We start from the raw sequence: 19,697 nt of genomic DNA, 5'->3' as shown, positions 1-19,697 counted from the left end.
GCAGGTCTCCTGTCAGTGCAGCTTTCTGTATTGTATTTCTATGCGCAGCTGCCGTGGAGGTTTCTGCGTCACATTTTCACTCCAAAACTTTATAGTTCCGAACCGGAAGACAGAACGCGCTACGTGTCAGGAAGACGGAGAAGCAGCTAAATGGGCGAAGGCGACCAGGCCACCTGAGTGAACCTGTCTGCAAGATTTTAGCTGTTTTATACCGTTCGCGTGGAGTTGTAGTTGACTACAGCATTAAAATCAAAGCCCCTACTGTTCAGCAGGGACGATGTTAACGAAATTTGAAACGAAGTCGGCCCGTGTTAAAGGTAAGAGTTTCGATGCTATAGTTAGCCAAGAAGCTAACGTTAGCTAGCTAATGTTATGCAGCTCAGTTTTTTTTTGTAGTTGCCTGTGGATAAATAAAATTCTTGATTTAACAGACTTATCTGTTATAGACTAAATCTCAGACAATGCATATCACGCCTTGTTCCTATGTTGTGATGTTGAATGAACGCTACCTGTATGTGTCTTTAGCTATTTAGCTAACGTAACTGATTCAAGCTTGACATGGTTTCGTTAATATTACATAGTTGGATCGTCGTCTGAATTAGGGCTGAACGAGTATTCGCTCTCAAATCGGAATTGCAGTCTGAAACAATGAAATTCGTAAATCGTGAAGGCTGCAATTCTTCAGCAGGTCAGAGCCAGGGTTTAAACTGTTGTGTTGGTGGTTTTACAAATTCATGCTGCCCCTCTTGTGTGCTAAATGTTCCATCAAATTTTAACATTTATTACACTGTGAATACTAAATAATGATAACTGAAGCAAGACTTATTAAAAACATATCTGTAATCAATTGTCAACATCTGTTTAATTAATCGTAATTATTGTCTGTTGACTTGCAACATTTGCTTTTTAGAATATTTTTTTATCCTTATTTAAATATGTTTTTACTTTTCAGCATTTTAATATTATGCACTAAAACGCCACACCAGTCTCCTCCTATGTGAAAACCTACTTGGTGATTAAACTGATTTTGTGAGGACTATAGCTTGTTTTATATGATATTATGAGGGAGTTAATGTTCTGTGTTACATTTCAGGCCTGAGTTTCCATCCCAAAAGGCCATGGGTTTTAGCAAGTTTGCACAATGGAGTAATCCAGCTGTGGGACTATCGGATGTGCACTCTGATCGACAAATTTGATGAGCACGATGGTAAGACATCAATGTGGCTGCTCTAATATTAGGATTAGTATATTTTTGCCATCTATACAGTCTGTTCTCAGTGGAAATAAAATGTGTTTAATGTTCTCTCACCAACAGGACCTGTCAGAGGCATTGATTTCCACAAACAGCAGCCTCTATTTGTGTCTGGAGGAGATGACTACAAAATCAAGGTGAGACTGCTGCATATAGCAACTATAAAAAATATTAAGAAGCTGTCAGGTTTAAATACTGTTTGAATGCTTATTTCTGGATGGTACTTGGTTTGATCAGGAGTTCACACATTTACAGAATTCAGAAGTCAGAAGTGTTATTGTTCATGACCTATATCATGGTGCTGTTATGTCTTAAATGTTAAATTAATGTGTCATACAATTATTAGAACAACTCTAAGTGTTCTTATTTTGAGCAGGTGTGGAACTACAAGTTGAGACGCTGCCTCTTCACCCTGCTGGGACACCTCGACTACATCAGAACCACCTTCTTTCACCATGTGAGTTCTTCTGCAGCTTCTTTTTTTATTGCCAGTTTCAAGTAGGGCTGGGCCCGAATGTTCAGTCCCGACGGTGGTATCCGGATATTAATTTTGAGATCCGAATATTTGTGTCACCCCAAATGAATTCGCCCAACGTGTCCTCCCATCGGACGTTACTATAGGAACCCTAATTCCCCCCCCCCCAGCAGCAGACGTTATGGAACGGACCAAATATTCGGATTTTCGTCATTAATAGGGCCCAAATATCTGGAGCACAGAAACTGCTATTCGGGCCAGCCCTAGTTTCAAGTGACTAAGTCTCAGTATTTTGTCATTTATTCTCTAAAGTTACTCGTAAGTAATTAGTTATCACCTCGCCTGTAGGAGTACCCGTGGATTCTGAGCGCTTCAGATGACCAGACCATTCGTATCTGGAACTGGCAGTCCAGGACCTGCGTCTGGTAAGACACCCCATAAATTGCACTGTTTTTTCTGACAACTCACTCGTAGCTGGAGAATATAGTTTGAGTGAGAATGAACACAAGAATGAAATCATTGGTTCTTGGTCACTCAACATGGAACTTTGCTGCATACAGAGTACCCATTGGAGATGTCTCTTCAAAAACTCAGAAAATTCCTTAAATGTATTTTTGTTGTAAATACACTACTTAAATCACTTTTTGCGTTGTTACATTTAATGTGCGAACTACTTCAGTATGTTATTGTCAGTGGAACCATTTGATCAACCCTGAAGACAGTTGTCAGTGTTTCAGTATGTCCACTCTTTCTGTCTTGTCTGCAGTGTGCTGACTGGCCATAACCACTATGTGATGTGTGCCCAGTTCCACCCATCCGAGGACCTGGTGGTGTCAGCCAGTTTGGATCAGACTGTGCGAGTGTGGGATATCTCCGGTGAGGGCTTGGGGATGGTGGGCCAGAGGACAGTGGGTTTTGGGAAGGGGATCAGGCAAAGTGGTATAAAGGAGGAAGACAGGAGCAGGACTAATATCAAGTCCTGAACCTCTTCTTCCCCTCTGACTTGTAGAGGACAAATCTCTGTGGGCTGTTTGCAGAAACACCTCTCTTCTCAGGAAAGATAGAGACAGAAGTAGATGTACTGCCCAGACAGATTTATTTATATCATGGCATTTATGAATGAGATACTCCACTGAAAATGTTCTGAATGACAAGAGAATTAACAGCTCATGCGAAAAATACCCAAGTAGGAAACTGGAGAGGTGTTTCTGTGCCTCTGCATGCTCTTAAAATCTGTTTTTGTTGATGGATTTTCTTGCTTCTTGTTTCTTGTCTTTGCACTAACTAAACCATTATTTGACTCTCATCTGCTTTCTTACATGTGAACATGTATAAGATGTTTTTCTGTAATTTTCACCTGTTATGAATTTATGTGCTTTGACATTCCTTTGCATTGAGCATCCATCTTTACCATTTTTATAAACTCCTAGATCACGTGACATTCCTACAGCATGTAGTTTTCATGTTTAACTCTCCCTGTACGACCAGACTGTCTTTAAAGGAAGGTTCTCTTTGCACTTATACTCTCATTATTGAAAAGTGACACTGCCTCCTTTGCAGCTCTTTAACCTTTTTTGACGTAGTTTAAACTGCATCTAGAAAAACAGTAACATTAACTACTAACTGGCTTTGCAGTGTCTTTTACATACCTAAACCATCTCAGCATGGACCTTAAAATATTCTTATACTACCCTTGACACTTGCATGGCTGACTTAAAATATAACACAACAGTGTTTATGTTTCTTGTATCCATAGTCACCATATTGTTGTCAGCTTCATTCCTAACTCATTGCTGTGACGTTTCACTATCTGTTCACTCTGCATGTGACTCAGACATACTGACAGACACATGCATGAGCCTTTGAACAAACCAAACTTCAAAGCTCATATTCCTGACACCCCATCGGAGCTCTTCTTTATGACACTAGCCACCACCCACCCCACCCATCAGCCAAGTCCACACACTCCCTGTGCCCTCCTTATCCCGTGCTCTCCCTGGAAACATCCACACCTGCAAATGGGTTCCTAGTGCCATTTCTTTCCCTGCGCATCATCTCTCCTTTCTGTTGAACTGTCTGCTCACCACATTGTTTTAACAGGCAGGAATCATGAATACAAGCTGTGTTTTCTCAATTGTTATTTTTTTCTTCCTAATCATTTGAGTCTGGGAGATAATCAGCGATCTTGCTCTGCTGTCCAATGAAATCATAAGTAATTATTTTTTTCTGTCTGCCAATGATTCATTAACCCAATCAACAGCGCCGCTACAGCGATGATTGTTTCCAGACTCAAGCTGGCGGGTGATATGAGAGAGCAAAGTTTGTGTTGGTGTGTTTCAGCCCGTGTGTGTTCAGTGGTCCAACAGTTCATTCTCTTGTAATTCCCATTTGTTGCCTCTATTCTCCCACAATATAGCCTCATATTTGATTGTTTAATTAATTTCTATCTTTTACATGTTTTTCTTCATCCCCCGTCCTCTGTGTGTGTGTGTGTGTGTGTGTGTGTGTGTGTGTGTGTGTGTGTGTGTGTGTGTGTGTGTGTGTGTGTGTGTGTGTGTGTGTGTGTGTGTGTGTGTGTGTGTGTGTGTGTGTGTGTGTGTGTGTGTGTGTGTGTGTGTGTGTGTGTGTGTGTGTGTGTGCGCGCCCTGTGTAACATGAATATGGCTCCCCCTTTGCACACGATGCTGTATATGATGGTTCCAGGTCTGAGGAAGAAGAACCTGTCTCCAGGCGCTGTGGAGACGGAGGTGCGTGGCATCTCTGGTGTTGACTTGTTTGGTGCTTCGGATGCTGTTGTTAAGCATGTCCTTGAGGTGAGCAATGACTTTCATGTGTGTGTTTTTCATTTTGCATATCCCATAGCGTTATAATTTCACAAAATCAGTCTTTTTGCCAGTGAAATATAGAAAGTGAAAGTGTCACTGTAGTCATTACTGCTCAGGTAGCAGTCATTTCCAGGATTTTCTGTCATGAACTGTATTCCTTGTTTTGCCCTTTTGCCTTCACTAAGAATATTTCAAAAAATCACAACAATGATGCAACACTAGAGTGGAAAAAACATTAAATGCATCATCCATCCATCGATTATCTATACACCGCTTAATCCTCATTGGGGCCGCAGGGTGCTGGAGTCTATCCCAGCTGACTTAAGCTTGTTTTATGCTTGCCGTGTCCGCGAGGTCCGTGCGGCTCAGTGCGGACAAATTACGTCATTTAAGCAGCCACGCCCCTCACACGGCCCTTCTCAAGTGGAAAATTTCTGCGTCGTACACCTCCAAATTTTTCTAACTACGCGGACGGAGACACACGGAAAGCTGGTGGAAGAACAGGAGCTCCTAGCAGCAGAAGTTCAGAAATACAGACATTTATACGATTCATCACACAGAGATCACCGTGACAACTAGGTTATGAACAATTCATGGTGTGAAATTAATACTAACTGGTGAAATGCAACTATTCGGTAAAATGCCATGTTGTAAGTGGTGTAAACAATGGCAAACTTCTTCTACTCTAGTACTTGAGTAGACTAGGTAGACGTGTGTTTGCGATACACTGCCTCTGCAGTTTGGGAGCAGACACCGCATGGAGTATAAAGTCACACACGGTCTCTGGAGTGGATTTCCACGTGGCTCTTTCGTGCTGAAAGCATAACCCAGCCTTTAGGTCAAAGGCAAGGGACACCCTGGACAGGTCACCAGTCTATTGCAGGGCTACACATAGGGACAATCACACTTACATTCGCACCTATGAACAATTTAGAGTTACCAGTTAACCTCAGCATTGTTTTTGGACTGTGGGAGGAAGCCGGAGAACCCGGAAAAAACCCATGCATGCACAGGGAGAACATGCAATCTCCAAGCAGAAAGATCCCGGGAAGGCCGGGACGTGAACTGGGGATCTTGTAGCTGCAAGGCGAAAGTGCTAACCACCAAGCCACTGTACACACCGCAGTACATAATTTTCCCCAAAATCATTGTAGAGAGATTTTCAAAATTGTCAATAATTTTCAGGTTTCAGTTCTGTGTGTGGAAAATACCAGCTCCTGGGTTTAATTTACCAGTTTCCTGTATTACATGATACAATTTATTTTTTTTATAATATAACAATGTCCTTCTGTGTGCTTTTAGTGCAAAGTTATTACTCTTTAAGGTTAACAAATACCCAAACTAAGGAAATATGATAACGTGACACTTGTTTAGTTTTTTGCCATAACTTATGCTTTGCATAATATACCTTTTCTGTCTTTGTAATAATGGTAAAGCTGTAGAAATCTAGTTGGTTTATGTTATAGTGTTTAGAGAGCCACTAGTAGTTGGCCTCAGAGCTTCAACAGCTGAAAGATGATTCTGTTTGGATTCGTGTGACTTGAGTTTGTGTGTCTGTGTTCAGGGTCATGACCGTGGGGTGAACTGGGCAGCCTTCCACCCCAGCATGCCTCTGATCGTGTCTGGAGCTGATGACAGGCAGGTGAAGATCTGGAGAATGAATGGTGAGTTACTTCATTATTACAAGATACTCGTTAACACCCACTAAAAATGTGCCACCCAGTGTCCACTAAAGCTAAAATTTTTCTACGGATGAGAGGTATAAAAATGTAAAAACAAACATCCTGTGTTCTGTGGAAAACTTTTCATGAGACTAAACAGTTGACTAATTGTTTCCAGCTGTATGTTTTTCCCTGTATTATGTATTATGTATCTATTTTTACTTCTGCCTTTTCTATGGAGGGCAGATCCATGTATTTTGATGTTGTAGGTCTTTTTTTCCACTTCTTTCTTTTTTTTTTTTTTTTAAACCAGCTGCTGAATTTTGTCATATCGTCTCTCTTTCCCCTCAATCCAGAGTCCAAGGCGTGGGAGCTAGACACATGCCGTGGTCACTACAACAACGTGTCCTGTGCCGTCTTCCATCCTCGCCAGGAGCTCATCCTGTCCAACTCTGAGGACAAGAGCATCCGGGTGTGGGACATGTCCAAGAGGACCGGAGTTCAGACCTTCAGACGTGATCACGATCGCTTCTGGGTGCTGGGGGCTCACCCGAACCTCAACCTGTTCGCTGCAGGTAAGAGTGATACTCACCTAAGTCTGGAAACATTTACCGTAAGTGTAAAATCAACTACTAACAGGTTGAACAGATTTAAACAGCAGGTATTGGAGCATTGCAATCTTTTTTTGCATAATTTGTGAACTAATTTAAAAGTGTATTAGTGAGTGTCACAATCCCAAGCTAAATTTTAGTTAAATGTGCCTATTTGGCTACATTTGAAGCTACATTGTGCAACAACAGGACATAATTATAACATGTAACTTTTCTCAAGGTGGAAAAATGTGGTCTGTGCATGAGGATTTTGTACTAAACTGTCTGTTTTGTGTCCTCCAGGTCATGACAGTGGTATGATTGTCTTCAAGCTGGAGCGTGAACGTCCTGCCTACGCTGTGCACAGCAACATGCTGTACTATGTCAAGGATCGCTTCCTCCGCCAGCTGGACTTCAACAGCAGCAAGGACACTGCTGTCATGCAGCTTCGCAGGTCAGTGCTGTGTGTCAGTGTTGCAAAAGATTTTATTCTCACTAAGTACAGTTTGGTATTTGAATTTGGTAATTTTATTATGTTGTAACTTGCTTATCATTTTCTTGAGTAATCTCTTGTTCTATAAGATGTCAGAAAGTAGTGAAAAGCAGAAATGTGCTCCACATACAAGGAATAATTTAAAAATATGCTTTCACTGAACTTTTAGGTTGACCTCCCTTATAGTGCTCAGATTATATCAAGTTTTAGTTGCTGTCGTTTTATTCATTTGTCTGGCTGTTCATTGCTACACTTTTAAGCATTTTTGAAGCATATTTTTATCTGACATGGCCAGATCCTCTTCTGTCATTTCTATTTGAGTTTAAAAAGGGGAAATGTTTCTGCATTTCTTCCATTAAATATGACTTGTCGCTCAGTGTGTTCACTGAAGTTTTAAGTGGATGAATAAATGAGTGGACATTCATTTTCTATTGACCAGTTTCTTGACTTAATCCTCTGAGCTCTAGTAATGCCTGTCCAGTGATTTTGTAATTAGAAAAGTATGTAATGTTGACATGTTATTATGGAACATCAAAAAGATCATCTTGTTGTTAGCAGTTGAACAGTCAGTGCAGTGTTATGATGAGAATAAGTGTAAAAATTTCGAGACACTTACTAAATCTTTTTTTCTTCTTCTTCCAGTGGGTCTAAGTTCCCGGTGTTCAGCATGTCCTACAACCCAGCTGAGAATGCTGTCCTGCTCTGCACCGTAAGTATCTCTGTCACTCAGATTAATCCCTCAGTCAGTATTTTCCATATATTTCATGAAATACTCTTCACTTCCTACAGAGAGCGACCAACCTGGAGAACAGCACCTACGACTTGTACTCAATTCCCAAAGAAAGTGACTCTCAAAACCCTGATGGTAAAGAAACACCACACTGCAGTTCTTCCATTTTTTCCTCACACTTTGTGAACAGTGAATTACTTTTTATCCATTAGTCTGTTTGTAGTTAAACACCACATTGTCCTTTTTACTGTATAATTTTTATTACTTTGCTGCAGTGAACATTGTTTAAATGACAGCAATTTCAATCCCTTTGTGAACTGTGCTATGAACTGTGACTTAAAACACAGACCCTGTTTTTTCAGCACCGGAGGGGAAAAGGTCTTCTGGTCTGACAGCAGTTTGGGTGGCCAGGAACAGGTTTGCTGTCCTGGACCGTATGCACTCTGTAAGTCAATTTCCAGGTTTAGAGAAATGTATTAAAAGCCGAAATCTGGAGAAACGCCTTGAGAAGATTTAAAAAAATAATTAGAAACGTGTCTGAAAATGTTGTTTTACCATCCGTATTTTGATATTCGTCATTGCAAAGAATAGTCTTGGTCTATACAGTTGCTCAATGAAAGACTGACTCAGTGGTATTCATTTCCAAAGTCAACAGTCTGATTATGTTAGAGATTATTTTAGAGAGAGAAAAAACAAGTTGTGTTTGTCATTAAGATAATTTTAAGCCAATTACAGAAAATTGTATTTGCAAACCAGTGATTTATTGCTCACCAAACTAGTTTATCTAATTTTTTAAAGATGACTTGTGTTTCACGCTTTATGTCAGCACTTTTCTGAAGTTCTGTATTTTTGTGTGTGTGTGTGTGTCCTGATCAGTGCTTATTTATTAAAATACTTTCTTCTCCATTGTAGCTGCTGATTAAAAACCTGAAGAATGAAATTGTGAAGAAAGTCCAGGTGCCAAGTTGTGAGGAAATCTTCTATGCCGGGACCGGCTCACTGCTGTTGCGCGATGCCGATGGCGTCACACTGTTCGACGTGCAGCAGAAACGCTCTCTGGCCACCGTCAAAATCGCCAAGGTCAAATATGTGGTGTGGAGCTCCGACACCAGCCACGTGGCTCTGCTGGCTAAACACGGTGAGTAGATAAGATGAATGTTATCAAGATGCTTATCAGAGAGACACAGCAGGTTTATCTCAGTCAGAGTTGAGACTCTCACATTTCTAAATCACTGAGGCATTAGTTCTGTTTGGACAGAGTAAGAACATTTAAGGGCAGACACAAAGCAATAATTTGATTTTAACTGTGTATTATGAGGCTGGTAAAATACATTTATAGGGATTGTGGCAATCCACTGACAAATCGCACAAACTCACTCTGTCTTGTAACTACAAATTTAAATGCTTGTTGACTCATTTTAGTCTTTGAATCTGTTTGTTCTCATTACATAGTACAAAAAAAGCTGCTGCTGTGTTGGGGGTTTAATTTATTTGAGAATGTGGGTAAAAGCACGAATTTTGTTGTTAAAAAAAATGTTGTAACTGGTTCAAACAACAGGATAAAAACACATTTCAAGACCACAAGTGCCAGCTGTCGGTTCACCAACAGAACCTGACAATTTAGGTAAAATCCAAATCTTTTTGTCTCTCTTTTTCTCCCTTCAGCAATTATGATCTGCAACCGTAAGCTGGAGAGTCTGTGCAACATTCATGAGAACATCAGAGTGAAAAGCGGAGCCTGGGACGAGAGTGGGGTCTTTATCTACACCACCTCCAACCACATCAAATATGCCCTCACCTCTGGGTACGTGAAGCTTTAAAACACAGTGTTAACTTAATGCAGCTATTGATACAGGTAAGTAAATCAAACAGATCAGGCAGGTGAACTGCTTCTGCTTTGTACATGCCACAGAAATAGAGTTAACACTCAAACCAATTAAACTTTGCCCATATTTAACAGAATAGAATGTTGCTGAGGTAGTGTCTCTTAAAGTCTACCACCTTTTCCACTGGACGTCTTCACTGACTTGATTGTCAAATATGGAAATGTTTTTATCGTGCTGCAGAGGTGGTTTCATTGCTGTTAAATTCCACAAAATTTTGAAAGAACACCATAGTGTCTCGGCATGTACGGCAAACATTTTATTCGTCCACCTATTCAGCATGCATATCAACTCCTGATTTGAATCTGTTTCTAACATGATACTTTCATTGTGTCTCTGTAGTGATCATGGCATCATCAGGACCCTGGATCTGCCCATCTATGTGACCCGTGTGAGAGGCAACAGTGTTTACTGCCTGGACAGAGAGTGCAGGCCTCGCGTCCTCACCATCGACCCCACAGAGTACCGCTTCAAACTGGCCCTGGTCAACCGCAAATATGATGAGGTGGGTGCCTAGTGACCAATGTGTACGTAGATAATACATGTGTTTTTGCAGAATTGATCTTTAACTTTGTAGTCAATCATTCAGTTCCCTTATTGTTAGTTCTGATTAGTTCCATTCCTCTTGTTGTGTTGTCCAGGTACTCCACATGGTGCGTAACGCCAAGTTGGTGGGTCAGTCCATCATTGCTTACCTGCAGAAGAAGGGCTACCCCGAGGTAGCGCTGCACTTTGTCAAAGATGAGAAGACGCGCTTCAGCCTGGCTCTGGAGTGTGGCAACATCGAGGTGAGCTCACAGCTATACTTACTCGTTATCTATTGGGGATTAAGTTTAGTGTGAAAGGCGGGTGGCTGGCGGGCTTTAATTCGATTGAATCTTACAATTTGTATTTTTAAGTTATAACGTGCTACTGCTGTCTGTTCAGCTCAGAGATCTATAATTAGAAATTTCTGCTGCAGGACAAACCGCAAAATCAAAAACATCTCTTGTACATTTTCCAGGTGGCGCTGGATGCAGCCAAAGCCCTCGATGAGCGCAGCTGCTGGGAGCGTCTGGGTGAGGCGGCGCTGCTGCAGGGTCACCACCAGGTCGTGGAAATGTGCTACCAGAGGACCAAGAATTTCGACAAGCTCACCTTCCTGTACCTCATCACCGGCAACTTGGCTAAGCTGCGCAAGATGATGAAGATCGGTGAGTGATGACGGAGTAGTAATTCCTTATTTTACAGAAGATATGGTGACTTGGTGAGGGTTTGTGTGTTCTCTCATCGCATATCTAATGCCTGTGGTTTCTTTGTGTAGCTGAGATCAGGAAGGACATGAGCGGCCACTACCAGGCAGCTCTCTACCTGGGAGACGTCAGTGAAAGAGTTCGCATCTTGAAGAACTGCGGACAGAGTGAGTTAACTTGTCATTATTAACATATGCAGTTATGTTTTGCATTCTTTGCCTGTAATGCCATGGAAGACTTAGCTCATGTCATGCGACTAGTTACCTATCATAATTAAATATAGTTCCTAAGAGCTTCAAAAAGTCACTCAAAATGAATGACTGCACTTTCTGCTATACCATAAATCTATGTGCTGCTTCTCTGTACAGCTGACAACATTGCCTTTCTTTTGAAATGTTCATGGTAAATCAGAAACCAACCTGTCTGTTGTTGTGTTTGCAGAGTCTCTGGCTTACCTGACTGCAGCCACTCATGGTCTGGATGATGAAGCCGAAACATTAAAGGAGAACTTTGACCCAGAAAAGGAGACGGTGTGTTGGAAAAACATTCTCTGTAACTTCATACACATAGCATGAGAAACCATAACAAACAGTCATAGTACACTCAATAGACTTTTTCCATTGTAGCACTGCATATTCATGTACTCTTATTCATGTATATATTTCACAGTCCCTCCAAGATTTCGCAGGCGTTTTTCGAGATTGTTGCGGCCGAAAATGCCTGAATTCGCGGCAACTTGTCTAAAAAATTGCGATGTAAGTTGCGATGTTTTAAGCTTATTTGTTGGAATGAAATTGCAGGAGACAATGACAATTGCTAAAAAGCTGCATTTTTGTCAGCTTTTAGAACATGTTTCTACATTGTAATTGACAATATTTATTCCGAAATTAATTTAACGCTCCAACCCATTTGCACAAAAGCTGGCATACCATGGTGGGAAATTAGCAGCAGCCAGATACTTGTTTAACATGAAGTGGTTGGTAGATTTAAGGCACTAAATGAAAATTTACTGTTGAATGAATTGCATTTGGACATATCTGTCAGAAGCTTAAACAGTTCATTTCACATACTGGCACACACGTATTCACACATGCGCTCACGGCTTGTCAAGTCAGATAACAAGAAAAGCACTTAGAGAGCGCAGTACTCCACCAAGACTGTTCATTCCCTGACCTTGCGCTGAGCACAGGCGTGTGTTATGCATGTGTACATACCGAATCGCGTGATGTAAATATGTAGTGGGCGGCGGGAATTGATGGGACTCAGAAACACGCCCACAATTTAATCAGTTGTTCCTTGTATCATTTCCGATAAGTCCACAGTGGTGTATTTGTAGTAGGATCGCAATGATATGATCGTCAGCAGGTCGCATTCGCTTGTTCCCATTGTTACCGTGCCGCTATCAGACGCCATGCCGCTATCTCAATGGGAAATCCTTAACAAATCCGTGGATCCAGACTATAAGCCGCATTACTGCCAAAATCTAATCACTTGGTCCTTGTGTCATTTCTGACCTTCCCTGAAAATTCCATCCAAATCCCGTAGTCCGTTTCTGAGTAATGCATGGCTTAAAGTATTCCGGCACTGTGCCGGAATTCCAGCATGCAGCGCCAGCGTTCGATTCGGAAAAAAAAAGAACTACATTAGTTCGTCTTCCAATGGAATAAGGGGAAGGCAGCTTTTGCTAGCAACCAAACTAATAACACTAGCCAATGAGGAGTAGAGTGGGGGCGGGTCTGAGGAGTTGAGATCCAGTTGAGTCCATTGTTGTCATAGTTACAGTGACGTCGTGGTGCGATCTCGCAATGATACAGAAGTCCTTAACAAATCCGTGGATCCAGACTCAAAAAGCTGCATCACTGCTAAAATATAATCAGGTGGTCCTTGTGTAATTTCTGGCCTTCCATGAAGATTTCATCCAAATCCACTTTTTTGAGTAATGTTGTGCACAGACAAGCGCAGAGACATGACAAGGGGGGCGCGAGCGACTGGGAGGAAAAGGTCCGTCTACGCGGAATGGGAGGACGCATTAATGTGCATTTGGAACACCGGCGTACTTGATCAGGACACCACCTGGGCCCATCTACTCCAGGTGTCACACATGTGGCCTGTGGGCCAAAACAGACTTTTTTGTCCTCCGAAGGCGGGCCTGAGAGACAAAAATTGAGAACCACTGCCTCAACACTATGGAACAACTTAAAGATGTCAGAAATAAAGAACAAATAGATACAGGAGGAAAAAAAAAAGATTCAGCTTACCAGTTCTTGTAGCACCGTAAATGTTTTTTAATTGAACTGTAGTTTTCTGTAGTAAACTGTATTTGTTTATTTTCAATTTTCTTATTTATTTCTGATTCAAGTTACCAGTTCTTAGAGCACTTTAATGTTTTTTTTGCTGTTACTATTTGAACTAAATTATAGTTTGCTGTTATTTTTATTTAGTTAGTTGTTTTTTTTTTGCACTGTAATTGTTTACATAGTTGTATTTCAGAATAAATGGTGCGCATATTGTTAAAAGGCGAATAAGTGTCTTTTTCCATATCTTTTACAGATTGGTTGTTAAACAATATATTTGCACCATGTTGTAGTGAGATGGAGTACCTACCACAACCTACTGACCTTTATTGTATTACTATAATCTGTAGTCTGAGTTTGTGAAGGCAGATATCTTAATTTCTTATTAGTTAGCCAGATTGTGCCCCGACCCCCACCCAAAAGCAAAAAAGGTCAGGCTCAGGATTATTTTTCACTTTAAGCCCTGAGTAATGTTGCTAACAGAGGAATGATTCACATACGCCGATCATAACATAACTCCGCTGTGTTCCTTGGCGGAGTACTTAATCTAACTTACCTTCATTCTTTCAGTGCTCCAACAGATCTGGATGCAACAGTTTCCATCACGGTGATTTGTCTGGCCTGTGGTCCGCTCGTTTCAGCCGTTTTCCTAATATGTTTCGTGGTAGAAAAATGTTTATCAATCAATGATTTTTTTTTTTGTGCGTGTTCCCCCACAATATTGCATAGGTGTAAAACTGTTTAGTTTCCGCTTTGGTGAGGAACATCAGGGAATTAATTGTTTTGCACAGTCTTTGGCAGTAATTTTTGTTGGTAAATGAGAGACATTAGAATGTAACATGTCTGCCTCTTCAAACCAAAAACAAGGAAGTGAATTCGGTGACGTACGTGCATTACATTTGCGCTGGGGACTGATATGATTGGTGGAACTCATGGGAGGCTGGCCAAAAGTGTGGAAAAGTTGCGGTGATTGGAAAAATTTGTAAGGTTGCGCAGAATTCGCGGAGATTGGTTGAATTTGCGCAATCGCAAGATTGCGAATTCCTGGAGGGACTGATTTCAGTTTGCGCCACATGATCTTACTAATGGTTAATCTTGTGTCTCGTAGGTGCCAGAGGTTGATCCCAATGCACAGCTGCTGCAGCCTCCTCCACCCATCAATCCTCTGGACACCAACTGGCCTCTGCTCACCGTGTCAAAAGGCTTCTTTGAAGGAGCCATTGCAGCAAAGGGTGAGTCATCAGCCATGAAACATGGCTTGATGTATGTAAATATATAGATACACTGTGAGGAAAAACTCATGTATGCAACATTCTTAAAGGTTTCATTCATATTGTATTTGTTATACTGGAACCCAGAACAAGGACTCCAACACTTCATATTTCTTAGATTAAGGACAGTTGTTGAAATCATCTTATTCTTCAGTGTTTTCCGTCCTTTAAGATGTTCAAATTCCAAATAAAGCAGTGTTACTCTTAGATATGTTGTAAAAAGCTACTGCGACTGACTTTGCCAGAGTGTTACCAGTGTTCTTGTGCTGTAGGTAAAGCAGGTCAGATGGCTGCCGACTTGGATATGGATGCCACAGGAGGTGAAGGATGGGGAGATGATGCTGAACTCCAGCTGGATGAAGGTAAATTCACAATGAAGTTAACAGTAATTTGTTAGACAATACCTTTCAGTCAGCTAATTAGACCTGATTACCAAAATAAATCTGTCGATGCTTTTTTTTCTATGTTTCCCTTCTTGTCAGATGGTTTCATGGATGCTCAGGAAGGATTAGGAGAAGAAGGAGTTGGGAAAGAGGAAGGAGGGGGATGGGAGGTTGAGGAAGACCTGGACCTTCCTCCTGAGCTGGTGAGAGCAGCTACATCATTATTAATCTCACCACACATAATGTAGAGCCAACACAAGACCAGCACTGATCAGGCTGTCAGCTTTGAGTGAAATCTTTACATCAAATTTCACCCTCTGCCCTCACTGTTGAAGCTACACGTTGCACGAACAAGTTATTGTTATGCTTTGCTACTTTTTAATGATAGTAAGTGTTGAATATTCACATTTCCTTGTCTTTTCTTCAATCAACAGGACGTGCCAGTTGGTGCAGGTGGAGGAGCAGAGGACGGCTTCTTCGTGCCACCCACCAAGGGCATGAGTCCAACCCAGATGTGGTGCAACAACTCCCAGCTGCCAGTGGACCACATCCTGGCTGGATCCTTCGAAACTGCCATGAGAGTACGCTCACATTTTGATTTATTTCCTTTTTGGTTCAATGTTTTAATATAAACTATTTGTGTATGACGTAAGGCCAAGCATAAATTGACTGCAGTCTTTTCACACACTTAACTGTCACTTGCTCTTGCTTTTCCTTCCACAGCTACTACACGACCAGGTTGGAGTTGTAAACTTCGGCCCCTACAAGTCGCTGTTCATGCAGACACTGTCCAGAGGACGCACCTGTTACCTGGGACTGCCCTCCCAGCCCTGCCTGCGCAGTCATCCCCAGAGGAACTGGAAGGTACAGCTATGAACTTTGTGGATTTATTTGTGTCTTGTACGATGTCCGCTGTTTGAAATGTTCTTTCTAGTTTTATTTTTGATGATAAATATGCTCTTGACCCACATTTGTTCCAGCTCTTCCTTCTCACACCTTTTCATGTATTGTTAAAAAAAACAAATACTCTAATATTTTTGGGGGTTTTTAGGACTGTGGGGCAAAGCAGGGGCTGCCTGCTGTCGGTTTGCGCCTCTCCGATCTCATCGCTCGCCTGCAGCAGTGCTACCAGCTGACCACGGCTGGCCGGTTTGAGGAAGCTGTCGAGCGCTTTAGAGCCATCCTGCTGTCTGTGCCTCTGCTGGTGGTTGATAATAAGCAGGAGATTGCAGAGGTGAGAAACAGGCCTGCTTTAAATCAGATCTGTTTAATCCCCAAGTCATGAATACAAAAAGATGGGTTTCAGATGGAGTAATATTGTTGACATGTAGGTACTTATCATTATATTTCATAATTTTGACTGTCTTAAATGTGTTTCAGGCTCAGCAGCTGATCACAATTTGCAGAGAGTACATAGTGGGTCTTACTATGGAGACTGAGAGGAAGAAATTACCTAAAGACACTTTGGACCAGCAAAAAAGGCTCTGTGAGGTAAAAACCTGATGTCACCTTAAGCTTCTGATATAAACTGACTAATTACCACCAGAACCTGCTGCAATATGTCCATGAATCATAATTTATTCTGCAGTTTTCTTATCCAGGTTGTGTTTTCCTTGCAGATGGCTGCTTATTTTACCCACTGTAACCTCCAGCCAGTCCACATGGTGCTAGTGCTGCGTACAGCTCTGAACCTCTTCTTCAAACTGCGTAACTTCAAGACAGCCGCAGGTTTTGCACGACGCCTCCTCGAGCTTGGACCGAAGCCAGATGTGGCACAGCAGGTAAGTCGTGAGCTAATCACCGATATTTGTGACATTAAATGTTTAAATGGCTGAGCGTTTAAATGGCTGAGCGTTGTACTGTTCTTCGTCTTACATATTAAATACCTCCCTGCCATTTAGACTCGCAAGATTTTGGCTGCCTGTGAGAAGACCCTGACGGACGCCCACCAGTTGAACTACGACCCCCATAATCCATTTGACCTGTGCGCTGCCTCTTTTGTCCCCCTCTACCGTGGACGCCCCATTGAGAAGTGCCCTCTGTCTGGAGCCTGCTACTGCCCCCCTTACAAAGGGCAGATCTGCAGGGTCACACAGGTACACCAGGACAGCCACTTACCCTTCAAAATTATAGACTCAATTTGTGTTGTACTCATCAGTCACAACAGGAGGAGAGAGAATGGTCTGTATATTAGTAACAGTTGTGCCATTTTGTTTTGTTATTAATGAACTACAAGTGGAAGTATACAGTAGTCAGTGTCTACTTTATTATCCAGTACAACTGTTCTGCCACAAAATCTACTTCTCAAAGATGGAAAAAACACCTGCAGTCAACATTTGATATATACATGCAATTATTGCTTGAGTAATTATTTGACAATGTTCAAAAATAATACGTTTGTTTCTTTATGGGTGAACAATCCCCTATAACAACAAGTTATGACTGATGCTAGTCCTCCCTTCTATCATGCTTGTTTTCTTTGCAAACACGCACAACAATATTCGCAATACTACAGAATTAAAAATTATTTTTGCTTAGTGGAATAATACTGTGGATGATACGATGTAATACAAACTAACAAAAACGTAGCATTCACTTGCTGCCATAGAGGGATTTTACTTAAGTTTGATTCTAGCTGCTTAGCTGGGAGGATCTCATGCAAATTGGCTAAATTTAGGACTGCACAATGTGCACGTACATGATGACAAACATGAACACATCAAAACGGGCACCGTAGTGTACATCTGTTTTTACTTGCAAACAATATTTTGTCAAGTGCAGACAGTGGTTTGCAGAATAATCTGACACATTAGCCAAACAACATCTTAAAGTTTTGTTCTTCAGGTCGTGAAAAGATTTCACTTTAAATAGCTGCAGTTATCAAAATAGTTTTCTGATGATTGACTGAGAGATTGACCTCTGGAGAAAAGTTTTGATTCACATATCTGGGCATTTAACCAGCCTGGAACTGAATCCAATTCTTCCAGTTTGTGAAGTTCTCTACAGTTTTGATCGCCCAAGCATGGATCATTTTAATTAAAAAACTCCACTGCAACAAAAATTCTAAACTGTAAAGTCAGTTATAAACTGGAAACAAGTGTCAACAAAAGCTCAAACTTCATAAACACAAAATATATGGTCTGAGTTTTGATTAAATTTTATGGGTGTTTTAGTAATAGAACCCCAAAGCATATGGAAAATGAAAAGCTGCCATTTATTCATGGTGGAAAGTGTTCAGATCAGGATGTTGTCCCACATTTGTAAAACTTTTTGTTTGTGACACCATATTATGTGTTGACACCCAACAAAGTCACAAATCAAGAAATGAGATTTAGAAGATCAATTGTAAACTTTAGTGCAGTAAAGAAATGTGAAATTGTGAAATCTTATATAATAATAGAATAATAACTTTATTTGTATGGCATTTTAAAATACGTGAGTGTACAAAGTGCCTGGACAGACAAAGCTAAATCAGGATAACCAGAAGGCAAAATACCAACTGGAAGCAAAGACAGTAAAGATAAAGTCAAAACTAGAAAACAAAAGACGCAGTAATACAAAAGCAAATGTCACTTGTAAATTTAAATATAATAGGAAGCAATGAAAAGATGGCATCACATACAAGCAAGTCTATGAAAATGGGTTTTAGGAGGTGAATTAGATTCTGTTCGCCTTATCTGGCCATCTTAAGATTTAAGCTTCAACTTTGGAAAAACTAGAAACTTCCTGAGGATCTACGAGCTGGCTCATATGGGGTCAAGACTTTTACTACATAGCTTGGGGCTGGACCCAGACAGCTTTAAAAGTAATAAATAAAATCCTAAAATCAGTTCAAAGATGAACAGGGAACCAGTAGAGGGAAGCAGGATAGAAGTGATATAATGCAAAGCAGCTGTAATGTGACTTTAGATTTATTCCAGAAAGTTGCAATAATCAAGCCTAGACTAAAATTGTCCAGTCAGGGGCTTCTAGCTGTTTAAATGTCTGTCTATCTCTGGACAGAATATGAGATAAAATCCAGAAAAGAAATTTGTGTTACCGTTATTTGTTGTTCTTAACCTTTACTGTCGCATCATTTTCTAGGTGACGGAGATCGGCAAGGACGTGATTGGCCTGCGTGTGAGTCCACTTCAGTTCCGCTAAGACGGCGAAGAAGAAGATGCTCAGCGAAACACATCCACTCTTGCTCTGTAGAAATAAAACAGTTATCGGCATGAGAAATGGAAGCAGAGATATATGTTTGCTCACAGTGATATTAAAAAATCTTCAATCCTTTTTAGCTGTTTTCTCCCATGCACCACCTATTCCTACAAAAAGCTTTTCCTTGTTTTCGCCAATGCTGTGTGCTTTATTAGAGCTGTGAAAACTTAACTGTTATGTCTTTTCTAACTTGTATGACATGAATAATTGAAGCTGTGCAGCAGTGCTCCGTGTATCTGGAAAAATGTAATTAAAGTCCCTGTTGTGGCATTGATGTGTGTGGGCGAGTGTTTCTGTGGTGTTTTTGATGTGGAATGGAGGTGTGAAATCTGTGTGCAAATGACACTGAAGGAAGATGGTTTTTGTAGATGTAAATGTGGGAAAGGGATATTTGAAATGCACAGCAAG

The 19,697-nt window shown here is 41.1% G+C and overlaps 1 protein-coding gene across 2 annotated transcripts; it reads left to right on the top strand.

Annotated features, from left to right (window-relative positions):
- Positions 1-131: 131 nt before the first annotated feature.
- Positions 132-19,563, top strand: copa (COPI coat complex subunit alpha). 2 transcript variants are annotated; one of them, XM_023294553.3, is made up of 30 exons: positions 132-317; positions 1,094-1,207; positions 1,316-1,389; positions 1,629-1,709; positions 2,076-2,152; positions 2,494-2,603; positions 4,431-4,540; positions 6,117-6,216; positions 6,570-6,788; positions 7,107-7,257; positions 7,939-8,005; positions 8,086-8,161; positions 8,389-8,471; positions 8,939-9,164; positions 9,692-9,830; positions 10,252-10,414; positions 10,551-10,697; positions 10,913-11,102; positions 11,213-11,308; positions 11,583-11,671; positions 14,544-14,667; positions 14,979-15,068; positions 15,189-15,292; positions 15,524-15,670; positions 15,813-15,953; positions 16,141-16,323; positions 16,470-16,580; positions 16,709-16,870; positions 16,991-17,185; positions 19,173-19,563. In XM_023294553.3, the coding sequence occupies exons 1-30, from the start codon at positions 278-280 to the stop codon at positions 19,230-19,232; spliced, it is 3,669 nt and encodes a 1,222-aa protein (XP_023150321.1). In that variant the 5' UTR covers positions 132-277; the 3' UTR covers positions 19,233-19,563. The 2 variants fall into 2 exon arrangements, with proteins under 2 accessions (XP_023150321.1, XP_023150312.1); XM_023294544.3 differs by having other exon boundaries at positions 8,374-8,471.
- Positions 19,564-19,697: the final 134 nt, after the last annotated feature.

Source organism: Amphiprion ocellaris, chromosome 10 (assembly GCF_022539595.1).
Source record: "Amphiprion ocellaris isolate individual 3 ecotype Okinawa chromosome 10, ASM2253959v1, whole genome shotgun sequence".
Classification (NCBI taxonomy): Eukaryota; Metazoa; Chordata; class Actinopteri; family Pomacentridae; genus Amphiprion; species Amphiprion ocellaris.
The sequence above is the reverse complement of the archived record's forward strand: the minus strand, read 5'-3'. Positions and strand labels throughout refer to the sequence as shown.

Coding starts and splice junctions, on each gene's coding strand:
- copa (XM_023294544.3), top strand. CDS start 278: ATGTTAACGAAATTTGAAACGAAGTCGGCCCGTGTTAAAG. Junction 9,831..10,251: donor AAATATGCCCTCACCTCTGG/GTACGTGAAGCT, acceptor GTGTCTCTGTAG/TGATCATGGCATCATCAGGA. Junction 11,672..14,543: donor TTGACCCAGAAAAGGAGACG/GTGTGTTGGAAA, acceptor TGTGTCTCGTAG/GTGCCAGAGGTTGATCCCAA.